The following is a 17,191-nucleotide window of genomic DNA, read 5'->3' as shown; positions in this document are numbered from 1 at the left end:
TGCATAAATAAGTGGAACAACAAATCGATCTCTCTCTCAAATTAATAAATAAAAAAATGTTTGTTTTTCCAAACAGACAACCAAAATGAGGAAACAAAGAAACAACCCCCAAATGAAACAACTAGCGAATTCTCCAAAAGAAGAGATAAATGAAGCAGAGATAAGAAATTTATCTGAAACAGAGTTCAGAGTAATGATGGTAAAAATGCTCAACAGTATGAAAAAAGATATAGTAGCTATGGAAAAAAAAACAGTCTGAGATAAAAAATGACATAACACAAATAAAGAACACATTGGAAGGAATACACAGCAGATTTGGGGAAGCCAAGGATCGAATTAGTGAATTAGAAGACAGAGTTGAAAATATCACTCAATTAGAGAACCAAAAAAGAAAAAAACAATTAAGAAACAGGAGGACAGCTTAAGGGAGCTGTGGGACAATGTGAAACATAACAATATTAGAATAGCAGGTGAGCCAGAAGAGGCAGAAAGGGAGGAATAGAGAAGGTGTTTGAAGAAATAATGGTAGAAAACTTCCCTAACCTGGTAAAGGAAAAAGTCACACAAGTTCAGGAGGCACAGAGACCCACAAACAAGAAGAACCCAAACAGACCCACACCCAGACATGACATAATTAAAATGCCAAAAACTAAAGACAAAGAGAGAATCTTAAAGGCAGCAAGAGAAAACTGTTACCTACAAAGGAGTTCCCATAGGCTGACACCTGATTTCTCACCAGAAACTCTACATGCCAGAGGGAATGGCATGAAGTACTCATGATAATGGAAAGCAAGGACCTGAAACCAAGATTACTATATCCACCAAGGCTATCATTCAAAATAGACGGTCAAATAAAGAGCTTCCCAGACAAAAAAAAAGGTTAAGGAGTTCATCACCACCAAGCCAGCATTACAAGAAATGCTAAAGGGACTGCTGTAAGGGATTGCTGAGAAGAAGAAACAGAGAAACCTAGCCATACAGAACTAAAATGGCTGTGAATAAGTACCTCTCAATAATAACCCTAAATGTAAATGGATTAAATGCTCCAGTAAAAGGCATAGGGTAGCTGAATGGATACAAAAACATGACCCAAGTATATGCTGTCTACAAGAGACCCACCTCAAAACAAAAGACACACACAGGATGAAAGTGAAGGGATGGAAAATTTTTTTCCATGCAAATGGAAAAGAAAAAAAAGCTGGAGTAGCAATACTCATACCTTACAAAATAGACTTTAAAAGCATCATGCTAAGCGAAATAAGTTGGAGAAAGGTAAATATCATATGATCTCACTCATTTGTGGAATATAATGAACATAAACTAATGAACAAAAATAGAGCCAGAGGGGAAAAAATATTCTAGAATATAATAGAAGTAATCCTGTTATTTGCAGACTTTTAATATTTCCTACAACTTTTGCGGTATCATACTATGTTAGTACAGTTTTGGTAATACTATATTTAAAATCCTTTTATTCTTGAAATATTAATGTTTATTGCATGTAATATTATATGTAAAATCATTTTTCTTGAATAACTGGTGTTTGTTGTATGTAACATTTTCATATTTAAAATCACTTTTTTGAGATATTGTTTACTGCATTTAACATTATATTTAAGATAGTTTTTCTTGAAATATTAATGTTTATTGCATGTAACATATTTAAAAGCGTTCTTCTTGAAATAAAAAACTGGGGGGAAAAAAGCAAAACATTTGTTTTTAATTAAAATATGTATTAGAGAGAGAGAAAGCAAATGTGGCAAAATGCCCGCAGTGATGAATTTGGGTGAAGGACATACAGGTATTCATTGCACTATTCTTTCAACTTTCCTGTAGACTTGAAATTTTCAAAATGCAAAGCTGGGGGAGAAAGGATACAATACTCACACCGCCGACCACAAGTTACTCCTAAACCCAAATACGACCGCCCTTCCGAGCTGCTCTGCGCAGAGGGAAGGAGGACGAGGGGCCACGTGTGTGGGGGACAGGGTTCAATGCCGACCCAAGTGTTGGGATTTTTGATAAATTATTCACTAAGTCATTCCACTTGGGTTTTTTAACGTCCATTTTACATGTGAGGAGCCTGACACTTAAGGAGATCCGGTATCTCACACAAGGACTCTGGCTGGAAGTGCCCGGAGTGCACATATTTACTTAAAAATATGTCAACAACAAATAACAGTCGGGTCAGATGTTTAAACAAACCTCAGCCAGTATACAGAGAGCAGAGACACAGTCCTCGGAAAACCACGAGCACTCAGCGGACTGCGTTCCGCCCTCAACTGGGGGTCATCGGAGATCTCCTTCAGCGGCTGCCCTGACAGCAAACAGGCAAAGGCTCTGAGATCTCTGTTCCCACAGACCACGGGCTCCATGACCTGGGAAGGGATGCTGTGTGGTTATCTCTGCATGACTCACCCCAGCGAAGTCGGCCTGAAGGGGCATCGGCCCAGAACAAGAAAGGCAGCACACCAGGACTGCGAGGTCCCACAGTCCAGAGCCCAAGGAACAGATGGAAGTAGCATTCTAGGGAGGGAGGGAGGGCAGGGCTAGGAACTAGGGAAAAGGAGCTTCAATGAAACAGGCAGAAACAGTCTCATAAACGAACAGCCCAGCCCTAGCCGGTTTGGCTCAGTGGACAGAGCGTCGGCCTGGGGACTGAAGAGTCCCAGGTTCAATTCCGGTCAAGGGCATGTACCTTGGTTGTGGGCACATCCCCAGTAGGGGGTGTGCAGGAAGCAGCTGATTGATGCTTCTCTCATTGATGTTTCTGACTATCTATCCCTCTCCCTTCCTCTTTGTAAGAAATCAATAAAATATATATATTTTTAAAATGAACAGCCCATCCTAAAAGACAGGCTCCCCTTTCTAGTGTTTGGGAAGATGTGGGTGAGGATTACCACCGCAAGCTTAGCCTTTTGATCTTTTTAACCAGTGAAGTTGGAATGGCCTTGACTATCAGTAGCTTTACAGCTTTAAGGGCATTCCCCGTCACCAACCTCACCGTGTCTCCTGATGGCTAAAACCAAGCTACCGGGTTAGAAAGCCGGGGTCCATCCAAAGGGAGGCAGCCGGTGAGGCGGTGGGCAGGGCAGGGCTCCGCCCTCGGCCTCCTGGGCACACCTGCCCCACCCTCCAGGCGCCCGCAGCTAGGATGAGACTCTTCTCTCAGGAGTGGGTCTTTGTCCCCTACCTCAAACCTGCACAGGTAGCACGGAAATGGGAAATAAGACGTCTAAGGCAGAACAAGCCAGAACACTTCTGAAACCGTCTTTATTATCTCTACGTGCAGGACAGTCCGCTCTTGGCTGGATCACAATGCCTGCGGGAAGACAGGCAGAACGGCAGCCCCAGGATGGGGGGGGGGGGGGGGAGTAGGAGTGTGGAGTTGGCGAGGAGGGCCACAGAGAGCTTAAACCCTACAACCCAACGCCTAAGCACCAAGCGCAGCAGAACCCAGAAGAAATGTCTGTTTATGCTCTTTCCAGATTTAAAAAAAATGAGTCATGTCCAGCATGCCCAGCCAAATTACTGGGCATCTGTGAGGCAGAGCCGCAAGGGTGAGGGTGCCAACCGGGTGTGGGGCCCCCACCCCACCCAGACTCGCTCTCTGTCTGCCGCCACCAGCGGGCAGTGCCCCCAGAAGGGCTAATGAGCAAGATTTTGAGTCAAGACCAGTCTGACCCCAGGAAGGAGGAAGGAAGCAGCTGGCATCCGAGTTTCTTTTGTAAAATGGAAACATCAGGGCAACCACTGACCAGTCTTCAGCGTCACTGCTCTGCATGAAAAAGCGACGTCCTAGAAACATGTCTTAGACATCAACCAAAGGACTTGTATGCATGCATCTAAGCCACACCAATGGACATGGACAACAGGGGGATGAGAGCATGAGGGGGGGCGGTTAATGGGGGGGAATGAGGACACATTTGTAATTCCTTAACTAATAAAGAATTTAAAGATTAAAAAAAAAAAAGAAACGTGTCTTAGAAACACATCACTTTGGGGAATGCCCAGGAGACGCTGCGATTCCCGGGAAAGTGTAACGTTTTGGAACATTCGTCTGATATCAGGGTTCTTTTGACATAAGCCAATGAAAGCCCCATTTTCCTCTCAAGATGTTTCCTCTCTCGGGAGCAGGAGATACTGAGTCAGGCTGCAGTCACGGGCCTCCCACACAAGGGCTTCGGCCTCGGCGAGTGAACCGGCCACACAGTTGAAAGTCACTGCCATGGCCAGTCTTCCCATACTTCCAACACAAACAGAAGGGAATTCACTCTGTCTCAATTCAAAAAATTTTCATCTAATTACTGAAACTTGGGGGGGGGGGGGGGAGAAACCCTTCTTGATCATTTTATTTCCTCTCTGCTAAAAACTGAAAGAAGTCCTAATTCTAACAGAATAAAAGGCCAACGTCGCCACTTTCAAGGACTGCATTTTAAAAACGTGTTAAAAATACATGTACTTAGAGGAACTGCTGAATGAACCTATTAACGGGTTTGTAAGCATGTGAAAATATATTTCGTCTTATTCAAAGTAGGAGAACGTGTTAGCCTCAAAAAGAAAATATAACCTAACTCAGTTCTTAACAGTGACACACATGGGGTGGGCAGCAGCAGGTCTGAACCCCAGGCGTCAGGAGGCAGGGCTGGCCCGGCAGGTCCCTGGATTCAGGCTCGCTTTCTGATCCTCAAGTCCACGAGGATGTGCGATAATGCTGGTCGGTGATGGAGCGCTGACGAGGTGGTACCACGTGCCCTGCGCCACGGTGACCTTCTGAGTGGATTAAGCCACAGTGATCAGCAGGAACGGCACGTCTCTTCCCATACGAGCCACTGCAGGCCGGCGTGGCCGCCCCGGGGTGCTCAATGACTACACGTGCCCTCCGTGGCGGTGGGATCCTGGCTGAGCGGATGAGAATGAAACCAGCAGCGGCTGCAGCCGGGATCAGGCCGGAAGCGTCGGCTCCGGGTTACAGGGAGCCTCTACCCGGCCTTGTAAACAAGGAGGCATTCACTGTCCCCGACAGGAAGTGCGGAGACAGGCAGGCTCCTGGGTGGGTGACAGCTCAACCACTGGGCCGAGGACCCAGCTGGTCACAGCCTGCGAGCCGGGGCTGCCAGACCTGAGGGTCATTGTGGGTGTCAGTTGGCTACCCAACAGGCCCAGCCACGTCCGTGGTAAGGAGAGGGACCGTCTCCGCCTTATTTTTCTAGGAAGGAAGACACCCTTCCAGGAAGAACCCTGCAAACTGCCCTCAAGCTCGCTGGCCAGACCTGGGTTACACGCCCCTCCTCCAATCGGAGACAAGGAAAAAGGGGCCACCTTGCCTGGCTTCAGCATTTAAGACTCACTCCCTGGTGGTGCCCTCCCCCGGGAGTGCACATCTGTATGAACCAGAATCAGGGCTCTTTTTTTTAAAATATATATTTTTATTGATTTTTTACAGAGAGGAAGGGAGAGGGATAGAGAGTTAGAAACATCGATGAGAGGAGAAACATCAATCAGCTGCCTCCTGCACACTCCCTACTGGGGATGTGCCCGCAACCAAGGTACATACCATTGACTGGAATTGAACCTGGGACCCTTGAGTCCGCAGGCTGACGCTCTATGCACTGAGGCAAACCGGTTAGGGCCAGAATCAGGGCTCTTTACAAGGACGAGGGGGGATGGTCCTGTTTAGGGGCAGATACAGCCCCGCACGGCCACACACTGCACCGCCGTGGGCAGCCGGGAGTAAACCGGGTGACCAATCCTTCCCCCCAAAATATCTAGATCCCATTTTATGGTTTAAAACCAAGGGCTGACATTTGAAAGTTACATTTTGTAGAAAAGAAAACAATTTTTTAATATTTTTTTTTAAAACTACCAGCCACCCTAGCACTTAATTTAATTACAGAAACAGCTAGTTACTGCTTTAATGAACCCTCACATTATCAAATTGTGGCTTTAAAAAGAACCTCTAGAATGTAAAATAATAAATGCAACCCAGATGTTCACTGAAAAATGAAAACAAGATTGTTTTTACTTCATAGCAACCAAATAGGTCAACCCATTTCCTCCTCCAGAGAATTCTCAGAGGACCACAAACTCCACGCGGAGAGCATGTGTTTCATATGTATCTGTCCACACAAGAAGGAAACTGCCGTCCAAAACAAACGGAGAACATGACATGTTCCCATGGAAGCGGGTCTGAGGCTGCAGCCAGGCCCTGACTGCACGGTGCCAGACATCTGGATGAAGACTGGAAAAGAAATCACTAATTACCCAGATATTGGGAAATACTTCTCCATCATCATTAAAATGTCCAGTTTTTATAGCAAGCTGCTGTTTTTATAGATCAATTACAGGACGAAGCTTTTCAAGAAGAAGAGGCAGTAATTAAAAATAGCTCGGCCGAGGGTTTCCGATGGGCTGACTGTCCCGTCCGAGCAGGGGTCCCGGTGTCTTACCGAGAACACGTCAGCTCAAAGTAAATTTGCTCAACCCGAGGGACTCAGGTGAGCCTTTCTAAGATTTACGTAATGCTGAGAGATACTTATCAAAAACAAACAAGCACGCGCTGAACTGCCTGCAGCCAAACTGTAAGACACTGCAGAGTCGCATGCCCACTCCGTTCTGTCTACCGGGGCATTGGCATTAACTATGAAAAGTGTATAAGCTTAACTTCAAAAGTCAGGATGGGGACCATGTATTTTCTTCTCTTAATCTTCACCTGAGGACACGCTGAGGGGAACATCCATCAGTTGCCTTCCTTGCACCTTACGCTTCCCAACTGGCGATCAAACCCACAAGCCTGGCATGTGCCCTGACTGGGAATCGAGCCAGCAACCCTTCGGCACACAGGATGATGCTCAACCCACTGAGCACTCAGGCCGGGCACACCCATGTATTTTCTACTCTCACTTACATGAGTTACTATTTTCCCCCAATTTCAAAATATTTTTAAACAGCTTTTAGGAAACTTTAGTAAAACCTATTTTTTCGCCCTGACCGGTTTGGCTCAGTGGATAGAGCGTCGGCCTGCGGACTGAGGGGTCCCAGGTTCGATTCCGGCCAAGGGCATGTGCCTTGGTTGTGGGCACATCCCCAGTAGGAGGTGTGCAAGAGGCAGCTGATCGATGTTTCTAACTCTATCCCTCTCTCTTCCTCTCTGTAAAAAATCAATAAAATATTTTTAAAAAACACCTATTTTTTCACTTCATTTTGCTTCAAAAGTGTCAATAGTCCTAGTCCACACTCGATAAGCCTGCTTCCCAAAGGCTCTGCCAGTAACTTCCTCAAACTAAGCTCTCTCTCCCGGCGTTATTCACCCGAGTGTGTGTGCCGGCAACGTGGCTGCTCTCACTCACCTGATGGGAAGCAGGCTGGCCTCCACCAGAAGATTCGCTGAGAAACATGTGGTTCCCTTTCCCCTCTCAGTCCCCACAGCGCTGGCTTCCTTACCTCTACTCTTAACAAACACCCACGAAGGGCCATGGCACATGCTTTCGTCCCACCAGGAGCGATCTCCTTAGCCCACTGTGGCCTAGCCTGCCTTCTCTACACCTTTCACCAAATTGGATGGTTTTTTAAAAAATATTTTTTCTTGATTTCAGAAAGGAAGGGAACGGAGAGAGATAATCATTGATCAGCTGCCTCCTGTATGGTCTCCGCTGGGGATGATCGAGCCCCCAACTGGACATGTGCCCCGACCGGGAATCGAACCATGACTTTCTAGTTCATAGGTCGATGCTCAACCACCGAGCCACGCCGGTTGGGCCAAACTGGTTTGTTCAAGTCACCAAATCCAGGAGACACTATCCTCATTGCCCTCCGCTTCTCGAGGACATTCAGCACAGCCGGCCACTACCTTTTCCTAAAACACTCCCGCTCCCTTAACACCGGCAATACCGCACAGACCTCCCGGTCTCCTCCACACACTGGGACCGTTTCTCCATCTCCTTCGCTGGGTTGTCCTCAGTCCTGGGGGTTTTCTCCTGCCCCTCAACGCTCCCCACCACGCCATCTCATTCATCCCTCCCCATGACTTAAGAGTCGTCTCCATGTTCATCTCCTACCCAGATGCGTCTTCTAAGCCGCGGACCCACACACAGCAAGTGCCTCCCTGCCAGCCCCACCGGGATCGCTCCCGGGCACGTCCAACCTTGAAGACCAGACGGGAACTCCTGGGGCCCACTTCTGGTAACAGCTGACGGGCTTGCTGCGGACCAGTCCCTCCGCCAAGGACAACGGAAAGAGCCGAACAAATTACAAGCAGCAACTGCCTGAGGCATCGGAGCGCTACCCACGCAGCCGGGACTCGGGAGCCCCCTAACCTGAGCCACCTTTCCCCTCGACACATTTGCCGACTCACAGCAGAAACCGAGAGGTCAAAAGCTAAGCAGAAACAAGTGGCTGAGAATCTGAGCAGGAGGCCGAATCTCCCGCAGCCTTAGGGGGCTGGGGGACAAGAATTAGAGCTGGGGGGCTGCCAAGTAGAAGAGGCCCCGGAAACACCCTGGCTATGAGCTAGGCCCACCGGAGAGCTAGACCCTCGGAGAAGGGTAAACCAGGGTGACCCGATCCTCACAACCTTAAAGTGAATATTTCCCTCCTTAACTGCCTGCCAGAAGGCTCTCTGGAGGAAGAGAGCCAGAGTCTCAAAGTCTCTCTTCACATTGTCACACACATTGTGACAATTTAATTAAAGCTTAACAGGCGCCCGGCCAGTGCTGCTCAGTAGTTGAGCACTGACCCATGAACCAAGAGGTCACTGGTTCAATTCCCAGTCAGGGCACATGCCCGGCGTTTCAGGCTCGATGCCCAAGTTGCAGTTTCTCCCTCATCGCTGTTTTTATCTCTCTGTCCCTCTCCCTGAAATAAATTTTAAAAACATTAAAAAAAAAGAGAGATAGAAGCTTAACAGGCAATCTAAAATCAAGATAAGCTGTAACCAGTTTGGCTCAGTGGATAGAGCGTCGGCCTGCGGACTCAAGGGTCCCAGGTTCGATTCCGGTCAAGGGCATGTACCTTGGTTGCGGGAACATCCCCAGTGGGGGGTGTGCAGGAGGCAGCTGATCGATGTTTCTCTCTCATCGATGTTTCTAACTCTCTATCCCTCTCCCTTCCTCTCTCTTAAAATAAAATAAATAAAATAAAATCAAGATAATATGAATGAAAACCAAGGGTAAACTAGATAATGGAATATGTATCAGACAGACTTACAATAATTGTAATTAAAGTTGTCAAGATGAAATTTTTTAGCAGTAAAGAATTAAGAAAACTGAAAAAGACAATAAGTGAAATTAAGAACTTAATCAACAGGTTTAACAGCAGATTAGATAGAGCTAAAGAGAAAATTAATACACTGGAATATAGGTCAGAAGAAAATACACAGAGTGGAGAATGGAGAGATGGAGACAGGAGTCTGAGAGACATACAGGACATGATGAGAGAGTCCAAGAAGGAGAACAGATAAGGAAAGTAGCAAAAGAAGAGATAATGACCAAGGATACTCCAGGTCTAATGTGCGAGCAAGCCTTGTCATGGTGCTGCCCAAAGCAAGAACCACCACCAGTCACCCCCAAGCAGCACAGACTCAAAGAAAACCACACCTGGACACACCACAGTAACACGGCTGAAAACCAAAGGCAAAGCAGCCAGAGACACAACGCCTTCAAAAGAACAAGGCAGCCCGGCCAGTTTAGCTCAGTGGACAGAGCTCCAGCCCGCGGACTGAGGGGTCGTGCATTCGATTCCGGTCCAGGGCACGCATCTTGGTTGCAGGTTCCCCAGCCCTGGTCTGGGCACGTGCTGGAGGCAACCAATCGATGTGTTTCTCTCACATCGATGTTTCTCTCTGTCTCTCCCTCCCCCTTCCACTCTCTCTAAAAAATCAATGGAAAAATATCCTCGGGTGAGGATTAACCAAAAAAATAAAAGTTGCTTCTAAAAAAAAAAAAAGAAAGAAAGAAAAAAAGAACAAGACATACAGCTGATTTCTCAACAAAAACAACGGAAGCGAGAAGCCAAAGAAATGACATGTCAGAGCACCGACAACTGTACACCCAGTGACAATATCCTTTAAAGTGAGGACAAAATAATGACATCTTCACAAGAAACACAAATGGACCCCCGGAATGGCCTTCTCTCCATCGCTAAGCAGCAGCACCACCCACAGACGCACCACCAGAAACCTAGACACTGATTCCCACAGTCCCTTCACCTCCAACCTCCAAGCTGTCACGTCCATTTGATTCTCCAAAAATACATCTCGCGGCTCGTAAAGCAATGCAAATTAAAACAGCACATCGCTCTCACTCGCGGGCAAGCGCCAAGAGCCGATTAGCATGCTGAGGGCTCCCGGGGAGGAAGCAATCTGTCCGTATCTAGGGAAACCGAGAGCAAACCTGGAACCCGCAACCGCGATGCTAGAGACACGCTGGAGACAGCTTTCGCGCCTCCGCAAAAGGAAGCGAGGCTGAGGGCCCACCTTACTGTTTGTAACAACAGCGCGTGATCAACACTAAAGTCCAACCCAGGGCGAGGTCAACAGAACGTTACAGTAGTTGAAAGAAGAAACAGGGGCTACCACTCTCAGCTGAACCCCAGCCCCTGCTTCCTCACTGGTGTCCCCGGTCCTCCCAACCCTCCTCCACTCCTCCAACCCACTGTCCGCTCCGTAGCCAGGAACACTTCTTAGAGGCTTTGTGCGGGGGTGTGTGGGGGGGGGGCGGTGGCTACAAACACGGCCCCTGAGGCCCAAATGCCTGGGTCGGAATCGCAGCTCCACCCGCCGCTGGCTGGGAAAGTTGAAGCAAGTCACTCAGCTTCCCCATGCCTCCGTGCTCCACTCCTTTCTGTAAATATTAAGAACCTAAGAGGGTTGCTTTGAAGAGTGAGCAGGTTAACTCCGTAAAGCACACAGGGCAGAACCCAGCACAGAGCAGGATGTAAGTATTAGCTACTCACTGAAAGGTAATCAATGTCGCGGAAGACCCTTCCCTTCTCACTGAAGCCACCTGAGGTGGCCCCGGGCCTGCCCCCTCCCCCCCTTCATTCCCTGCTCAGGCCACACAAAGCTTCAAGCCTCTGGGCACACTCAGCTCCCTCCAGCCCAGTGCCTGCCCTCGGCCCTGTCACTATACCCTTCAGGTTGCATCTGAGAAGCTTCCCCCACCAGGCCTTCCCTGGCCACCTGGCTGTGCCCACACTTCTCCTGCCCCCCATGCCCCACCCACCCTCACTCTCCCCCTCAGCCCCTCACAGATTCCCTTCAACACACTCTCTGCATAATTTGCATCCATTTTACATATCCCTTTCTGTCCCTCCCATCTAAACAGAAGCTCCATGCACACGGGCAATTCACCTGCCGTGTTCACAATGCTCCCTCCAGCCGAGCACAGGACCGGCATGGGTGGGGGAGCTGTCATACTCGCTGAGTAAGTAAACACTCCAGGAAAGAACTCTCTCAGCGCTCTCATGGCGCCTGCCATGTCACTGCGAACGCTCAAAGGAATGATGGTTATTCATGCCCTGTGCACAGTCTGGAAACACAACCCTGTCGTTATCACTGTCTACATGTTAAAGGGTGTTTTCTTACCAGTTACTGCTGCTCCCACTTGGGGAAAAGTAAAGGCAGACTTCAACTTCTTTCTATTTCAAAAAAATTTAAAGCACAGAGCGAGAAGTTTCCTCTGCACCCACACTCCCACCTGCCCAGTTCCCATCCCCCTCCCCAGCAAGTAACCCTGTTATTAGTTCCTTGTATAGGCTTCCCGAGAATTTGCATGCACTTCCTCTCTCCCTCTCTCTCTCTTTCTCACTCACACACACACACACACACACACACACACACACGGAAATGGTAGCACACACTGGACATTTTCCCACACTTGGCTTCTCTAACTCTTTCTAATGAATCCACACGGAGCCTCCGGTTCCTTTCCACAAGCTCCCCACCTGTGCACAGGAAGGGTTAGGCGGCCAGTGTCCTGGGGAGCCCTCCAGTCACTTCCCACCGTTTACCTTCACCAAAAGGCAGGGAATCATCTCGTACCTGTGGCATCTCACACATGTACGCATATACCTACAGGTTAAATTCCTAGACCTGGCTTGGCTGGGTCAAAGGATTTATACGTCTGCCACTTTAAAAGCTGCTGTCCGATGCCCCTTTACTGATGGGATTCACCCACAGAAACACAATTCCTCTGAGCAGCTGAAATAAGGGAATGTCATACAAGGAATTGGTTGCGCGCATGACGGAGAAGCTGGGAGTGAAACTGGAAATGGTAAGGAATGCACACATGAGCAAGAGCTGGACGCCCTGACCACCGCTAAGTTGGAGGGCCAAAGGGAGGAGGTATTTTCAAAGCTCAGGGCCTCGGTCCACTGGCCGCACAAGCTGGAGCCCAAGGAGACCAAGCAAAGGAGAGGCACTGAGGCAGAACCGGCGAGAGAACCTGGGTTCTCCCTCCTCCTGCCAACCTCCCACCCGAGGCCCCACCGGCCAAGCCCACCCCAAGCCAGCGGACCCACGGGTTTGGGAAATGCTGCCTGCGGGGCCAGTCCCTCCCCAGGGGGAGGCAGGCTGTGGATCCGAGCCAACAGGACCGGGCTGGCGCTGCCTCCTTAAGAGCCGGAACTAATTTACACTCCCAGGGCCAACAGATGCTTTCAGATGTGGGGGTTGTCGCTTGCCTGACAGGTGAAACCCGGACCCCCACCCTGTGCTCATGTATTTTATTGAGTGAGACACAGACTTAACCCTCATCTACACAGACTGGGCGGTGGGGGGGGGGGGGAGGGAGGCGGGGGGGAAGCCAGCAAAGTCCTTCACCTCCTCTGCCACAGATGGTCCATTCAGGAACATCAATCAGACAGATTCCCAAACTGAGCACCATGATGCTGGCAACGAGCCCAACCGGCCAGTCACCTGCCAAGTAGAGACACATCTCAAGAATCGTTTTAGAAAAACTGAATGGCAACCAAGCCCCAAAGGAACCAGCCATACCTTAACTGCACCCTGCACACACTGTAAGCAACAATGTGTTCCTGTAATCTCATCCCCCCCACTTCCTCCTTGGCACTGCCTTCCAACCATTCATGCCACCCTCCCTTCTCCTTATCTCACTCTGAGAGAACAAATAATAATACCCTGGACCAAATTTAAATTATGAAAACAGCAAAGTAGGAGTCATTTTTAAAGTCTTTTAACCCAACCAGCACATTAGCAAAAAGCTTTTAAGTTATCTGTCGCCCCGGCTGTAACTGTTTGAATAGATTATTTACCCCGTCTGGTAAACAACCCGAGACTGACTTCCCGTATACAGGGCTGTGCGATTACTCTGAAATATACCCCCCAAAAAAGTGATGTTTTACAACTGCTGACAAATGACTTTATGGCCTTTCCAAAGGCCGTACTTTATTTTCTGAAACATGAATTTTATTGTTTGTTTTTAACGTATTTATTTTTTATTTTTTTTATTTTGTTTTATTGCTTAAAATATTACAAATAGTACATATGTCTCCTTTTTGTTTTCCCCCTTGACCTTCCCCCGACTTCCCCTACCCCCCAGTGTCTTGTGTCCATTGGTTATGCTTATCTGCATGCATACAAGTCCTTTGGTTGATCTCTTACCCCCAACGCCTAAAACATGAACTTTAAAGCAAAGCATTATTTTTGGAAATATAAATGGTAGTAATAACTAAAGAAATGTAAAGATGTTCATTTCAAACTCTCCAGTAATCAAGTTATATATGAGCACACCTAATGCATACAATCATCACTTATTCAAAAACCGACTTATCCTAAGATTGCCAAACATATTTTTAAGTGTCTTCCGTAATGCAAGGAAGAAAGATCTTAATAAACCGTATCAGTAAAGGTTCAATGTTGTTTTCCAGGCCCTCGCATGCTGCCTGGCATCTCAGTAGACAACCAGTAAGTTACCTGTTCATTCTCGACTGTTCCATGAGCTGGATTAAATCATACATTTAAATAGTCAGACCCTTTTCCTACTGCAGGGAACATTTTTTATAAGTTCTTTCGTTCAAATTTCAAGGTAACACACACCATTCAGAAACTTGAGTACAAAAACTAAGTAAATAAAACACAGTATCACTATTTTTACACTGTTTAGACCATGACACACAGAACTGCTTTATTTTTTAATGATTGTAAAACAATTCATCCAATAAACTCCCCACAGCCTACCTCACCCGTCTCCTACTGGGCACTGCTGTTTCCAATTTTCTACTATTAGAATGCAATGCACATCTCCCCACGTGAAGTCTTTCTTCTGAATTTCAAGATTGTATTCCCAGGAGAGACAGGAACCGCCCCAAGAAAGTCTTAAGACTTTGGATACTTTTAACACCATCCTTTGCTACAGTACTAAAGACCTGTAAACTGCTGGGGCCCACTGGATTCCTTTTCTAAATCTTTAAACCTACTTTTACTTTCAAGCCTTCTGCATTCCTTGACTCAAAGAGTCAGAAACATCTCCCAAACAAAACCGCCAACAGGGTACAGAGTCTCTAGTATAACATGGTAATAGCTAGTAACTGTGTATGGTGCCAGGTGGGCACTAGAATGACCAAGGGATAACACTTCGTAAATTATATAACTGCCTACCCTATGCTGTACACCGGAAACAAATACAAAATACTGAATACCAACTGTAATTGAAAAATAAAAATTTGGGGGGGAAAGGTACATCATTTTTTTTGGTGTGTTTTTTTTTCCAAATATATTTTATTGATTTTTTACAGAGAGGAAGGGAGAGGGATAGAGTCAGAAACATCGATGAGAGAGAAACATCGACCAGCTGCCTCCTGCACACCCCTCACTGGGGATGTGCCCTCAACCAAGGTACATGCCCTTGACCGGAATAGAACCCGGGACCCTTCAGTCCGCAGGCCGACGCTCTATCCACTGAGCCAAACCGGCAGGGGCAGTACATCATGTTTTTAAACTTGGAAATGGGTGAAATGTTTTTATTGTGAAATCCAGATTCCCCAAAGGAAATCTCACCACCCGGGTCACACACGTCTCAGCCTTTTTCAAGACAAGACTGACTGACGATTGTCCACAGTTCCTAAGATTGAGCACATAAACAAAAATAAAACTTTGTAAATTTTTTTTAAAAAAAGAAAAATTAAAAAAAAAAAGATGTTTGTCAAACATCACAAAACTTTTTTTTAATATATAAATAGAAGTAAAAGTCACCCATAACACACACCACCACCCAAAAGTCACCAAGCCAGCTGGCCACTTGGCCTCAAACGCCCATCGCCTCCCTATTCCCGCTGCTGGTCTTCATTTTCTCACCAGGAGCAGCCGCTGGGAGCCGTGCTGCACCCCCACTCCGAGCGCCCCAGGCTCGGGCTGCAGACGGGCCGCCTGGCGGGAGGGTTGCAAGGGGGCGCCTTCCCGGGGCGCCTTCTTTCCCGAACAGCAGCCCCCGCGGAGCCACTCGCTCCCCCGGCTCCGGCCGCCCCCTCCCCGCCCGCGCGGGCCCCGTGCTGCTGGGCGCCGACCCACCTGAGCGGCGCGGAGGCTCTGAAAGCACCTGGACCGGCCGCTTCGCCGGGAGCCCTCCGGGTGCCGACTGGCACCGGCAGCTGCTCGCCGGAGCCTGTAATTAAGGTTTTTTTGTTTTGTTTTTTCAAAACGCTCCCTTATGACAAGGGGTTCCGGCGGTTCGGTCTGTCAGCAGAAAGGAGGGCTTGAGTCAAAATACAGAGATCCTCAACTCGGGGTCCTCCCGGAGACTGCGGGCGAAGTGGGAGGGATCCTGTGCTTCCCAAACCAAGGACCCCCCCCCCCCCCCCCCCCCCCCGGCGCGCTATCCTTCTTACAGGCGTAACTCGCAACCCGACACGCCAGTCATCTGTGTCCACCGAGTGATTCACGACAGACGCGGCTCCCGCAGCGGCAGGGACCGGGCGGCTGGGGGGGTCCCCGCTCCGGGCGGGCGGCTCCTGACCGAGGTTTCGCGAACTCGGCCGCGGGTCCCGTTTCCGAAAACGCGTGCGCTCCCGCGGCCCCTCCTCGCCGGAGCGACCTCCCCGGCCACTTCGGACCCAACGCCGAGGAAACCGTCCCGACGCCCCACCCTCTCCCGGCGCCCGCGCCCCTGGCACCCGAGGGTCCCCAATTCAAAACTTTCCCCTGCTCACCTCCCGGGGCTCCCCACTTCCCACCGCTGGGAACGGCGCTGAGGGCGCTCCCGCGGCCGGGCTCCGGAGGGCGTGGACGCCCTTGGTGACAAGAGGCGGGGAAGGTCGCCCCAAGGCGCCCGGCCCCCGGAGAGGGACCCCCGAGCCCGGCCAGAGGCCCCGAGCTGCTCCCACCGGCTCGGCGGCGACCCCGCCCGTCCCTCCCCGAAGCCCCCGGACCCTCGACTCGGTCGCCGGGCCCGGCGCGCCGCGGGCCTGGGCGGTCGCCAGCCGGCACCGGCGCTGCCGGGACCCCGTCTCCCCGGGCGGTCCAGGACCCTCCGACCCCCGACCCGCGCGTCCGCGAGCCCCACCCCAGGCCGCCAGCCCGGCCGGCCACACCTCCGACACTCACCGCCGCCCTCCCCGCCGCCGCCGCCGCCTTCGTCCATCTTGAGGCCGCTCCCGCTGCCGGCGAGCCCGGAGCCGGCGCGCGAGGGGCCGCGGGCGGGGGCGCCGCGGGTGCAGAGCGCGCGGGCGGCCGGGCGGCTCCAGCAGCGCGCGGGCCGGGTCGCGGCCGGACTCCTCCCGCCGGGCGGGGCGCTCGCGCTGGGCGCCGCCGTCACGTGACGCTCAGGGCCCGCCCCCGGTCGCGGTGGGCGGGGCCTGCGCCGCGCCGCCACGCCCTGCCCTCCGGGTGCCGGCCGGGCGACGCTGGGACGCGCCCCCTGAAGGCAAAACCGCGCGCGGGGACACCTGCCCGGCCCCCGCCGGGGCGCAGCCTGGGGGCGGCCGTGGGGTCCGGACACGGGGACGCCCACTCTACAAAACCCGGCGGCGAGGGCTCCTCCTCGCACGTGCGCTCAGGAGAAAAGGTCCAGACGCGCACGTCTTCCAAAGTCAGGCCTTCCTCCTGCGACTCCGAGACGTTTTCAGGGAAATTCCAGCCTTTCGGCTCTGGCATAGGATGGAGGCGCTCCTTTGCTGGCGAGGAGTGCGCTTTCCAATGGGCCCAGGGGAGGCTCTGGAATGAGCGTCACCATGAGGTCCC

The 17,191-nt window shown here is 50.3% G+C and overlaps 1 protein-coding gene across 1 annotated transcript in view; it reads right to left on the bottom strand.

Annotated features, from left to right (window-relative positions):
- CYTH3 (cytohesin 3) overlaps positions 1–16,661 on the bottom strand; it is a 52,496-nt gene extending 35,835 nt beyond the window's left edge. Inside the window, exon 1 of the mRNA XM_070414333.1 lies at positions 16,556–16,661. Within this exon, the coding sequence (XP_070270434.1) occupies positions 16,556–16,592 (37 nt within the window). The 5' untranslated portion in view covers positions 16,593–16,661. The remainder of the gene's footprint in view (positions 1–16,555) is intronic.
- Positions 16,662–17,191: the final 530 nt, after the last annotated feature.

The sequence above is a fragment of the Myotis yumanensis genome, unplaced genomic scaffold, assembly GCF_028538775.1.
Source record: "Myotis yumanensis isolate MYYU_CA2020_CCGP unplaced genomic scaffold, mMyoYum1.0.hap1 SCAF_5, whole genome shotgun sequence".
NCBI lineage: Eukaryota > Metazoa > Chordata > Mammalia > Chiroptera > Vespertilionidae > Myotis > Myotis yumanensis.
Note: the sequence above shows the minus strand (reverse complement) of the source record. Positions and strands in the feature narration are given on the sequence as shown.